Raw genomic sequence first — 13,635 nt, 5'->3', positions numbered from 1 at the left:
TTTGCGGAATAATTTATGCAATGTTAATATATGGATGTTTGAATGTTAACTTATGAACTTTTAATATTTATTTGATTGTCAAATTTAGTGTGATTAGAGAGCTCTAAATGATATATTGCATTTTTAATTTATTAATCACAATTAGTATGTTCCTTTTTTGCATTGATGATTTTCCCTTAATTTAAATTTTGGTGTTTTAATTTTGAAAAATAAAAAAAACAATTAAATATGTGGGGTATGAAAGGCAGGCTTTAGGATTAAAGTGGTAAAGGAGAGAGTGAAACATTTACGAGTATTGAAGGAGAGGGCAGCGCATGAGAGAGAGAACCTAACTTTCAATGAGAAAGCATAGAGAGAAAGCATAGAGACATTATTAGGTTAGCCCATTTAACCATACATGTCATATTTTAGGCAATCACTAATTTGAGTGATTTTCAATTAAAGATTATCGATTTAGGCCAACCTTTCTCAAAATCAACAAAATTAAAAGATATAATTAGTCTTAAATTATTAGGTTAAACTACTTAAACTAACAATTTTTTGAAAATAAGACCTTTCTAGCCTCCAGAATTTCATTCTTAATTTATGATAATTTTAAAATAAAATATTTAACTAGATTTCTACAAACCAATCAAATGTCCTACTTTGGAGTATAAGACTCACATTGAATTTAGATAATCCGTTTTCATCACCAATATTTAGTGACTTAAGAAAACTAAAATAATGCCCCAACGAGCATGGCGCGATGAAAAGGCATCAGCACGTAAGAAGGAGTATCGGGAGTTCAATCCAGGTAAATACACTCACGGAACCAGCGTTACCTGTGGATGGTGAGAGTTTATTTTGTGAGCCAATGGAGACCGTGGATGGTGAGGGTTCGCTCTATGAGTCAGCGGGGACCGTAAATTGTGAGAGTTCTTTGTGAGCCAGCGGAGACCGTTGATGGTAATGGAGATGTGTTCCGGGGATCGGGTTGGCCGAACATTCAACTAATGATTGGAAGTCGTGTCCGCATTTCAGACTTTACCCTAATAAGCGAGATCTGTGGGTGGAAGACACTGATCCGTAGGTTTGGTGCTACACCAGAGGGTTCAAAGGGCTCGTTGGTGGCTGGAGTTCCTATGTAATCCAAAAAAAAAAAAAAACTAACTAAAGTAAAAATGAATCAAACCCTTGGTCCCTTTATTTATCCCTTTTTAATAAAGAATTGACACTTTATTAAAGTTTTTGAAAATGTAAAATAAAGGAAAACATTTTTAGAAAAGATTCGGTTTGGAAGTATCATTGTGAACAAAGAAAGTAAACTTTTAAATCATCCCAATTTAAGATTTAAAGGGTCTAGCACTCTAAAACACCTATTTCAAGAATGGTTGCGGTACTTATCCTATGTGAATGTATGTATATTTACCCCACTTGAAAGTTCAAAAATTTGAAGAAAAAGTTAAAAAAATAGCAAAAAAAAATTGCGCTTGCAGGATTAGACGGTTGACTGAATTATGCTAGTTTTGAAATGACCAATAATAAACAATTTTAACATTGTTTGCTTTTGAAAATAATATTATTTTTTATTCTATTTTTCAAATAATTGCAAAAATGCTACCTCATTTTTCAATTTTCCAACTTAATATAGAAAAATTAGAAAAAAAAAAATCTTTTTCATTATTTATTTTTTTAGATTTCCAACTCTTACTTTGAATATTAGAGAATGTAATTCAAATGTTAGACTTTAATTTGTGTAGATTATATATAGAATTTCTTCTAAATCCATAAATTCAAACCATAAAATTTATAATTCTAAGTATTGCCTTATATAAATTTTAAAAAATTAAAAAATAAGTTGCCTTTTTTTTTTTTGCGATTATTTTGAAATCTAAAAATAAAAGATGAAAAATAATTTAGCATATTTAAACAAACTTATTTTATTTTCTATCTCTTTAACACAAATTTTGAAAATTTTTAAAAATAATCTAAAATTTTAATAATTCATTAGGGAACTAAAGAAATGAAAAATAGAAAATGTTTTCCACAACTAAATAGAATTTAACATTTTTTGAAATAAAAATGAAGGGGGAAGACTATCCTCTACATCTAGTTGACTGCTTTTAGGAGATAATTGACCAGTCTTACAAGACCCATTATCAAAAAAGGAAAACATTTTGTTAAATTATTTGCTTATTTATATTTTTTCTTATTTTTAACCAATAAAAAAGAATTTTTTTTTTAAATAAATGGATTACCTAGATCAATTATTTTTATGCATGAATTTATTCATACGAACACATGCTTATAGAGTTTTTAATTCAATTAGGAGTCATGCATAAACAAGTTACAAGAATACGTGAGTTTGAAAATTATTTATAAAATTGTGTATATAGCGACATGTAGTAAAATTTTGATTTTGTCCCAATATGAAATGTCAAATTTGAATCTCCAAAATAAAAATAAAAAATTGACTAATTTATTAATGAAAAATATTTTAAAAATTATCTAAGAATTATTCCTAAAATTGAAAAAAAAATTATTTAAAAATTTTAAAATAGAAATTAAATGTGTGTTTTTTTTTTTTTTTATGAAAATGAAAGTTTTTTAAAAACTGAAATGTGGATTTTTTTTTTTTTATTTTCTAAAAATATTTGTATTTTTTATTTTTTATTTTGAAAATAAGAAATATGAACATATTCATTTAATTTTTCAAATTTAAGTAAAAATTGGGACTTATATTTTGAAAATGTAATATAATGTTTTATTTTAAATATTTTTAAAATATTTTAGAACTAAAATCAAAGTTTTTATGTTTTTCAAAATTATTTAAAATTAAAAAATAAAAGCATCATAAAGTGAAGAAGAAATACTATATTCATATGATTCATTAAAATATATTTTTATTTTTAATTATATATTAAATGTTTTATTAATTAAAATAAATTTAAATTAAAACTAAAATAAACATATTTAATTTCTTAAAATAAATTTATTTGTTTAGTTTTTAAAATTTGTATATAATATTTTAACTAAATTTCTTACTCAGGTTTGATGACTACAGAGAATCCTGCTTTGCTAATGTTTACTCCTGTATGATTTGTTTATTCCTTAGGCGCTAAAGTTTCTTATTTGTCAGGTTCAGCACAAGGCGAAAAATTGTAAGAGTTAATGGAGATGCGGGGTATCGATCCCCGTACCTCTCGCATGCTAAGCGAGCGCTCTACCATCTGAGCTACATCCCCAGTTTGCGTTGGCTAATGGTTAATAAATAACGTATTAACTTCGTCCAGCAATTTTTTTTGGGGACGTGGTCGCTTTGAAGATTGAAAAATGCTTTGCCGGTTTGAAATCAGCTTGGCAAACCTGTTTACACTTCACACGTTTGTTCTTCTTAATAAAATTAACAAAAGATTATTTTGTTAATATGGTGGAATAAACAAAAGTGATTTTTTTTTTTAAAGAAAAAGATTATTTTAGTAAGACGAACGCCACTTTTAGCATTGGAAGAACAAGAAGAACATTGTTTTATATAAACTCACAAAGTTAGGATGGTGGAATTGATCACCTAGTTACTTGTATGTGATTAGAGTCTAGTGAACTCACGTGTTCTTTTACGTGTAAGGTCAACTCGATTAGGTCATTTCACACATCTAATGAGTCACTAAAAAATTATTATTTTTTCTTTTTTTAAGACTCATTTATTTGCTAACCCTAAAAAATTGCAATCAAGTTATATTTGCGATGATTTTTGAAATTTTGTAAATAAGTAATATATTTAGGTCGGTTTTCATTTGGGGTCCGAAAAAAATGTCATTATTTATGAAAAATTTGTAAAATCATCATAAATAAGCATCTATTATCTATAGTTATTTTTAAATCATGGTAAATAATCTGATTATTAAGATAAATAAGTTTATTTGTTGAAAATATATGATGGCTTAGAAAGCATTACAAATAGTTCAATATAAAGTCATGAATTTATTTATTAACATTAACTATGCTTCACAAAATAGTAGTAAGTGTTACAAAAGATGTAAGATAATAAATAGAGATGAAACATAAATTTTACGTGATTCGGTTATGCCTACTCCATAGGCTGATGGGATAAAAAACTTCACTATCTTGGGCGAAATTATAAGATGATTTGGAACCAACCTTATAGAAAATATCTTTCCTCTTATCCCTTGTACAAAATATCTCTCTTCTTTTATTTCTCCTCTACTCTTATCCTTACTATAAATCTACTTACTTACGAGCATGTAATGTATCTTCAAGCATGCAAGGTGTGTTTCAAATGTGAGGGGTAAGGTGCCCTTTTATAGGGTAATATAGATAACAAGACATTTATTGAGGTGGAAAAACCGAAGTGGTGGAAGATGGGGTGACATTCATATTTTTCATAACACTCCCTCTTTGATGTCACCCATATATTAACTCTTTCTGTTAAGATCTTTAAGATGTTTTATTCCGATGTGATGAACCAATTTTTTGAATGTTATAGTAGGCAAAGTTTTGGTAAATAAATTTGCTAGATTATTACTTGATCGGATCTACTGAACATCTATATCATCATTCTTCTAGAGTTCATGTGCATAGAAGAATTTTGGAGAGATATATTGTAACACCCCGACCCTCTACGTGGGCCCGGAGTGCTACTAATCCATTTATTTACCTAATAATCCACATTCTAATATCATTTATGCAGTGGAAAACATAATTACAATCTTCCAACAAATATAATACTAGAGTTTTCTAAATCTATCTACAATCTAACATAAATCATACATCCACCTATATTCACATATATATCTCCAAAACATAACCTACATTTCCAGTATTCACAAAAACCAGTATATTTCACAACCATCCATTTCTCAAAAGACTTAAAACATAAAATATAAAATATTTGCATCCCCAAAATGTTATCAAAATTATACCCCTTTTTATCAAAGTGCTATAACAGCTCGAGTTCTCTAAGCTCGATCTCGTGGAAGTCCTGTAAAAGATACATTTATATTCAGGTGAAACACATCTCATTAAGGAAAGAAACAATATATTAAAATAGTGTGTGACCAACATGAAGTTTGTGTATAACATATTATTCATCATTTGAAAATCATTAACATAATTTATGAAATCATTTTCTGATCCTATTCAAACACATGTAAGATATTTTACCCACAAGATTTCCTAAAGATAGGGGTGATTACCCGCCCACACAAGTAGCACCCCTATACTCTGATACATTAGGCAACCTAAAGGTCAAAACTAAAGTATATCAGGACACTCACCTTACTCAATAAACTCTTAAGTATTAGATTAATCTTGTACTCACACAGTTCATACAAAAGTTTACGAGCGAAAACTCCCAAAAATAAGGAAATCTACCCGCTCATACAAGTAGTTTCCCTCTGTCCTAACACGTTTGCAGCCTATTACTACACCTGATACAACCAGGGCACTCGCCTTTCTCAGTAAGCCCTCAGGCGAAGAGTTTGCCTTGCCCAAATGTAACATGTTCTACTAGTATAAATACTGATAATACCATAATACATTATTTTGTTTGTCATTATTCTGCATCTCTCAATTGTTCATGTTTTTATCTTTTACTTTTTATTTCATTTCACTTTACGTGGCTTTTTCCTATTTTACATTGTTCACATTTCATATTTCATTTCCGTTTCATTCATTTTTTTTTTTTTTTTCATTTCATTTCATTTCGTACTCAGCATCTTTCAGTTATTTTACCCAACATTTTTCAACTGTTTTACCCAACATCTTTCAGCTGTTTTACTCAACATCTTTCAACTATTTTACCCAACATCTTTCAACTGTTTTACTCAACATCTTTCAACTGTTTTATCCAACATCTTTCAACTGTTTTATCTAGTATTTTTCAACTGTTTTACCTACCATCTTTCAACTATTTATATGGTTGTATTAAATGAGTGTCGCCTAAATATTTCAAGTTAAACTTTTCAAATAAATACTATTACTTCAAGTTAGTTACAACTATCAAGGCGTCATCCAAATATAGACATAATATGACTATTTGATTTTAAGTTTTGCATGGATTTGAGTAATCATTGCTAGATTGTTATTATGAAGTTTGATTGACAAGTAGTAATTACTTTGATAATTAATATATATTATCATTTTCACCCCTTCTCACTCGATTGTTAAACACATCAAAGTGTTTAATTATGAGGAGATGGGGAGTTGAGATGATTCATTTGCTTAGCGAGGGGAGTTTAAAAAGAATTAGTACATTTGTAGAAATGTGTAATTCAAAACATGCATGCCCTTGGAAAAAGAAAAACCTAGTCTTAGTAAATGTTATAGATTTGATAGAACAAACTTTTTTTTTTCTCTCCCTATTATATTTTGACAAATTTAGCTCACACCAATTTTATCAAGCAATAGTTTGTTTCTTTTGTTTTTCTATATTCACACTAAGAAGAAATCTTAACAAGAGCAAACACTTCGAAAACTCTATTGACTCTATAGTTTTTGGGTTAGGTCTATAACTATATTACTAGTTGATTGGGATTGGATTATACTAGTGACAAAATAATGAAGATGAATTTGATGATTGTGTATGTAATTAGAGATGGAGGTATTTCTCAAGAGACCAGTTAAAGTGACAAGTGGTTGAGCATTGAAACGTCGATATTAAAGATATCTAACTTGAATTCTGGAAAGAGATGAAGACTATTTCTTATTGTGTGACACAAGTCCAATGTAAAGCTCCACTTGCCTAAAAGAATAATAATAATAATAAAGGAGATAGTGAGAGAGAGACATCAATTTGGTTGACGATGGATGTGCTGGATAATTAAACTTTATAAATGAAAATATCTAATTAGAAAACGTGTTTTGTTATGTTTATATAAACATAAATTTAAAGTCTTAAAATTTATATTTTTAAATACAGAGTAAAACTTGAATACGAGACCACTAAAACTTGAATACGAAACTTTAAATGACAACTTTTTCAATAAAAAGCAAAAAAAAAAGTGGCTTTTTAAAAAAAAAAATTCGAACTCATTTTATTTGACAATTATTATTTTTATCAATTTTTCATCAACAAAACATATTTTAATATGCTATGTGATGCAAAACTCCATTAACTTTCAAGAGTCCATATAACTATTGCCTAATAGCTACATAAACTTTTAACAAAGATAAAAATATTTGTCGTAAAACAATGTGCTTATATTAATTAACATTCAAAACCGTGCCTACATAAATCTCCATTAAAAAATAAAAAATAAAAAATTATTGCCCAAAAATCTTATATAATAATTCACATTACTGGCCTCCATATTTGCATCCCCTCCCCTCAAAATTTCCCTATTTTAGTCGCTGTAATGGTGATTTTACCGTTGTCATTAATTGGAAGTAATTAAAATTTCAATGTTCACGTAAATCAAAACTGCAAATATGAAATAACGCGTGACCGTGAGAATTACCCAATTTGGCAGGGGTAGTTTTGCCAATTTACATGTCCTTTTCGTTAATTTTGTTAATCGTGTGGGGTATAAATTTAAAATAAAAAAATGCAAAGAGTAAATAATATATTTAAAACAATTAAAAATATAACCCCCGTTCAAGCCAAAATAGAAAGAATCATTGGACAGTGAAGCCTCACTGTACCCAACGCTCCTCTCTCTCTCTCTCTCTCGGCATTGCCGGGAAATCCATTCCCACCTCGATTTCCGGCGGAAGCAATGCCATTGCCAGTGAGCGCAAATAAGTCGATCTTCGTTCCACTCCATTCACTTTAATTTCACTCTGTGTCGGTTCTAAATTCTTTGTTTTTCTAATTTCTTCTCTAGAAATGTCTATGCTCGACGCTGCGTTCGTGAACTCGGAGCTCTCGAAGCCCACCTCAATCTTCGGCCTCCGCTTGTGGGTCGTGATCGGGATCTTCGTCGGAGCCTGCATGGTCCTCGTCCTCTTTCTCCTCTCTCTATGCATCACATCCCGCCGCCGCCGGCCCCAGACGCTCCCCAAACAGTCGAAGTTCGCCAGCGTTGGCGAGTTCGCAACGGCGTCGTCCAAGGACATCCCGGAGAACGTGCACGGTGCCGCGCCGGATCACCGTCCGACGCCTCAACTGGCGCAGGAGATCCAGATTGATTTGGGGAAGGCCGAGCATCGCGTGGTGTTCACGTCGTCTCAGGCGAGTGGGGAGAGTAGGGGGACCAGTGCGGGCGAATCAGCGTCGTTGAGTGGCAGCGTCGGCGGCGGGGTTGCGCCGGAGGTGTCGCACCTGGGGTGGGGGAGGTGGTATACCTTGAGAGAGCTGGAAGTGGCGACTAATTGGTTGGCTGATGAGAACGTGATCGGTGAAGGTGGGTATGGGATTGTGTATAAGGGTGTTTTGGGGGATGGTACTTGTGTGGCTGTGAAGAACTTGCTGAATAACAGGTATCTATTTGATTAATTTATGCTCTTTTTTATTTTTTTTTTCTGCTCGTCTGTTCTGGTTCGCATTGTGGATTTGATTGTTAGTTTTTGAGAAAATAATTTATGATGCTTTTTTTATTTGACAAAAGTCATTGATGCATGTTTGCTTGCTGAGAAACTATAGGCGAACAGGAACTTTTTTTGAAAGTTGTGTTTGTGTTGTTAGGGTTTTAAAGAATTCGTTACTCACCTCAACTAAGACAAATGGTTGAACTGAACCCTGTTAAGTGATCGGTTTTGTAGTTTGCTCATGTCACACACGGTTGAAATTAGACAATTGAACTTTTCCTTTTCTTTTCTTCTGTCACATATTTTCCGGCACTGCCAAAACAGCGTGTTTGTGTTCTTGTTGAGATGGTTCGGTTGCCCCTTTTTTTTTTTCTCTCTTTTGATTTGATACCTTCTTTGTTGTATAGGGCCATTAATTCTTGGCTTGTCTTGGTTGAAATGTGTGCTGTAAGGTACCTTGATCCTCACAAAAGTGGTTCCTCTTTATAAATTGTAATCCGATGCGTTCAGAAGCAGCGTAGTTTCTGGGGAAGGTGGATTTAAATGTGATACTGAACTGTTATTGTAGTTTATGTTCATTTAGCTCTCTCTCTCTCTCTCTCTCTCTCTCTCTCTCAATAGATAATTTCATTCACTACAATTGCTCCTCTCAATTCCTTTTATAGTGCCCTCTTTCCTCTTGTTTATACCGCGTAGTTACTTAGCAGACTGAATTATTTCTGCAGTTTCTGTCCTTTTATCTTACATGTAACTCTTTGGCCCAGCTAACTAGACTGATGAATTTTCAGGGGTCAAGCTGAGAGGGAATTTAGAGGTGAAGTGGAAGCAATTGGACGTGTAAGACACAAGAATCTTGTTAGGTTGCTTGGATACTGTGTTGAGGGAGCTTACAGGTATGTTGATGTTGATCTTCCACTGGTAAAATAAGCTCTTGGTTTTCAGGCATTGAGAAACATAGACCCTTTGGTCCAGAATTTCCACACCCCCCCCCCCCCCCCCCCCCCCCGGGCGGGGCGGAAATTGAAGGACAATGCAGAAAACACTACCATTTCCGGGTCATTTTCAGCAACCTGAGTTTTCTTTTCTTGAAAATTCAGAAAATGACTTAATTTCCTGAAATTGGCTTGATTTTAATTATTCAAAGTGGGTACCAAAATTTACAACTGGTTTTGTGGGATAGGATGCTTGTGTATGAATATTTGGACAATGGGAATCTCGAACAGTGGCTTCATGGAGATGTAGGTGAAGTGAGCCCGCTGACATGGCAAATTCGTATGAACATTGCACTTGGAACAGCAAAAGGGTACCACCTGATATTCTCGAATTAGCAATTATGAATGTCTTTCCAAATTATGCATACAAATGTTGTTCCATTGGTGCTCCATTTTATCCATATGCTTCTTGCAGAATGGCCTATCTTCATGAGGGTCTTGAGCCAAAAGTTGTTCATCGAGATGTAAAAGCCAGCAACATATTGCTTGATCAGCTATGGAATCCTAAAGTATCTGATTTTGGGCTTGCAAAACTGTTAGGTTCAGAGAGGACTTATGTGACCACTCGTGTCATGGGAACATTTGGGTCAGTTCCATTTCTTCATTTGAATTAGAGGTTTTTGTTGATACTGTTAAGTAATTAGTCACTGTTTTATCAGTTAGTGACGTGAGTACTATTTCTTGGTTTCATCAGTTATGTAGCTCCAGAATATGCTTGCACGGGTATGTTGAATGAGAAGAGTGATGTATATAGCTTTGGAATACTCATGATGGAGATCATTTCTGGAAGAAATCCTGTTGATTATTCTCGACCACCAGGAGAGGTTATTCTCCAATATTATTGAAAATATTTCCGTAGCCCCTTCTTTTATTATGTCCCCCTTGGTTGCTAATGCTTGGAAGTTGATAATTGCAGGTGAATTTGGTCGATTGGTTAAAAACCATGGTCGGGAGTAGAAAATCTGAGGAAGTAGTGGATCCTAAGATGCCTGAGATGCCTGCTTCAAAAGCTCTTAAACGTGCTATTCTAGTTGCTCTTCGATGCGTTGATCCTGATGCACAGAAGAGGCCCAAGATGGGACATGTGATCCACATGCTTGAAGCAGATGACTTGCTACTTCGTGATGTAAATGTCTCTTCCAAGATTCTTATGTTTATCGGACATAGGAACTACGATCTTTCTAATATTGCTTAAATTTCTTACCATTTGTTGTTGTGGTGTTGCTTTTGATCTCCAGGATCGGCAAGTTGGTAAAGAGACTTCCCATCCCCATCATGATTTTCATCAAAAGAATCATGCTTTAGGTGATAAACATCTGGTTAAAGGATCTTCAGAAGCAAGCGAAAGTGAAAGTGGTAAAAGTCACGAAGTGCAAGCTAACAGAAGATAATGCCAGGACAAGATCAGATGACTAACAGCTCAAGTTTGTCGAAGCCATTCAAGTTCATTCTTTTCCCCATAATAGTGCTGAAGCTTTTACCAGCTTGTTCTATCCTTAGAAAGCAGTAACGAGCACCTAGTCTTACTCCCCAGTGAATTACATACATTTTTCTCATCTACCCTGCTCCAAATTAGGATGCATTTGTAAAATTCAAAGAATTCATTCATCATTCTTGTTATAAATCATAACTCAATAATGTTATCTGTGTTTCTGAAACAGATTGCAATGAAAATTCTCAAAAATCTGATTTTGTATCAATCTCTATACTTGATTTTCAGTCATAAAACTTCCCTTTTGCCATTTATTTATCCCATTTTGGATTTATCAGCCTATCAGCATCACTGCCAGCCCCACAGCCAGATGGACTCGGCCATGAGCCCCTTTCCAGCGACTCTGATTGAAGTGAAGTGCTTGGAAATGGAGATATTTTTGTTTTGCTTTTACGTATAGTGCGGGTAACGCAATGTTGCCTGCAAATTTAGCACTTGGTTACAAATTGGGAAAATTACATTTGGCACCGCTAAGTTTCACAGTAATATAATGTAGATGACTATTTGACCTGCACACTTTGCATTACATTTAGTGCGGAAAAAAAAAAAACGAATGAAGAAGTTTAGTGTTTTTTTTTTTTTTTTAATAACATTCATAGAGGCGAGGTGAATAGTCTAAATCGATGATGAAAATGAAATAATATAAACTATTACAAGAAGAAGTCATAAGTGTCACTAGGTGAGATCGGGTCGATGGACTATATGAATTCTCTTTCACCAATTCACCTTATTGAGATTTTTGCTTATCTAATTTTAGTTTTATTAAATCTTTCTTCATAACCTCATGTCAAGTTATTTTGCGCCTACCTACCTTTTTCAATGTAAGAAATAATAACTAATTCATTTCTCCTTACAGGTATACTTTTTTAGACTTACATTTTAAATGCTCTCCTCATGTATGAAAGGCCATCTTTTACAAGATATTTTATTATGAATTGATATCTCTTTTATAGATGATAAATTTTCACAATACTCCCATATAGATAATTTGAACAAATTTTTGGAGCTTTTCAAGAAAAAAAACCTATTTTTAGGGCAAAATGGTGAAAGGGCACTAATTTGAGATGTGTGTTATATTTGAATAATTCTTATTAAAATAATATTATTTCGGGAAAAAAAATCTTGATGTTCCTTCATATTCAAATAATAATAATGACTTTTATGACATTTAAACATAATGATATTGTTTTTTTTTTCTTCTTTTTCTCTTCTTGAATCAAAATTGGGTTGAAGCCAAAATTAATATACTACACACACTTCTTTATCACATTGTTTAAGATCTCCACTCATTTCATTCAATTTACTTTTCAAACAAAAAAGTTCTATGTGATTATTGTATGACAGCGGAGTATGACATAAGAAAACACTATTGCTGTCAAGAAACAATAGAATATGACGCAATAACATTTTATTGGTGTCAACAAGTGTCATTTCAATTGTCTCATAATGATACTTATATTCCATTCATTATTTATCATTTATTATCAAAATATAGTAACAAATACACTGTGCTTTCTTAGATTTATATTGGCTAGTGTCAATATTTTCATTCAAAGTTATCAAAATAATGAAAATTCTAGTGTTTTTTTCTCCCTCTTTCACTTATTAATGGGGTAAAATTCTATTGCTAATAAAAATATAACACGTCATGGGGTTAATTAATATATGAGGCAAGAGATATAATTTCATTAATTTTAAATACTTTCAAGAATGGCCAACATTGTTTTTAAAACAATACAAAATTTTCAAAAGAGGCTCATATATTTTATCCTTATTTTTAATAGATACTGCAATAAAGTTAGAAGAAAAAATTCACATTGAAAATTCATATTTATCCATAATCTTGATTGCAGAAAAAATCTTATATGTTCTAGTGTCATATGTTTAAATGAACTTGTTCCAAAATCAATGTTAACCATTTGTTTTTAAAATACTTTATTTTGTTTTTGTATAGAAATAGAATATCAACATATGACCCTACCCTAGGATGCCTTACACCCTTTTAGATCCCTTTAGACCCTATGGACGGTGAGAATTTTGACCTTTGGCATAAAAGTTATTTATGATGAAGAGTAAATAATATTTTATTCTTTGTATAATGTGACATATAAGTATTTAATCAAGGTATTATAAAAAAAATGCTTAAATAATTATTTTTGGGAAGTTGTTGAAGATGCTCGTGATCAACTGAGGATGAACAATAGATACTTACACAACACAAAATACACAGACATATATTACCCTTAAGGTTAGCTCCACTAGACATCGGCATGCTACAATGGTTCTTAGTAATAGAAGATTTTGGATTCAATTTTACGAGAAGGTTATTTTTAAATTTATGGGGAGTGAGTTGCGGAGCCCATCACATTCTCCCTCAATTTGTTGTCGCCTATAGGTGTCTAAAAGGAAAAGTAGTTTTGCTCACAAGCCTTCAAATTCCAATATGTGCGCTATGGTTAAAAGTTAGCATTTTCGTTCGTACATAGCATCCATACAACCACTCTTATGTTTTTCTATTCTTAATAAAAAATTCTTTCCTAAAATTTAATTTCTAAATGATTTTACTGTCTATAAATATGAAAGATTTTATTTAAAAAAACAATTCAATAGTCAAAACCCTAAACTCAACCTAATCGCTCTCCCCCCCCCCCCTCTCACAACCTATCTATTCTCTCCTCTCTCTCTCTC

At 32.3% G+C, this 13,635-nt stretch overlaps 1 protein-coding gene and 1 non-coding gene across 3 annotated transcripts; one reads left to right on the top strand and one right to left on the bottom strand.

The window, feature by feature from the left end:
• Positions 1-3,151: 3,151 nt before the first annotated feature.
• Positions 3,152-3,224, bottom strand: TRNAA-AGC (transfer RNA alanine (anticodon AGC)). The gene has a single exon. It is a non-coding gene; the product is annotated as a tRNA-Ala (tRNA).
• A 4,372-nt stretch (positions 3,225-7,596) lies between these two features.
• On the top strand, positions 7,597-11,155 carry LOC131166274 (probable serine/threonine-protein kinase At1g01540). 2 transcript variants are annotated; one of them, XM_058124673.1, is made up of 8 exons: positions 7,597-7,738; positions 7,821-8,415; positions 9,252-9,356; positions 9,644-9,766; positions 9,871-10,041; positions 10,150-10,279; positions 10,372-10,581; positions 10,694-11,155. In XM_058124673.1, the coding sequence occupies exons 2-8, from the start codon at positions 7,823-7,825 to the stop codon at positions 10,844-10,846; spliced, it is 1,485 nt and encodes a 494-aa protein (XP_057980656.1). In that variant the 5' UTR covers positions 7,597-7,738; positions 7,821-7,822; the 3' UTR covers positions 10,847-11,155. The 2 variants fall into 2 exon arrangements, with proteins under 2 accessions (XP_057980656.1, XP_057980657.1); XM_058124674.1 differs by having other exon boundaries at positions 7,600-7,724.
• Positions 11,156-13,635: the final 2,480 nt, after the last annotated feature.

This window comes from Malania oleifera, chromosome 10 (assembly GCF_029873635.1).
Source record: "Malania oleifera isolate guangnan ecotype guangnan chromosome 10, ASM2987363v1, whole genome shotgun sequence".
In the NCBI taxonomy this organism is placed as follows: domain Eukaryota; kingdom Viridiplantae; phylum Streptophyta; class Magnoliopsida; order Santalales; family Ximeniaceae; genus Malania; species Malania oleifera.
The sequence above is the reverse complement of the archived record's forward strand: the minus strand, read 5'-3'. Positions and strand labels throughout refer to the sequence as shown.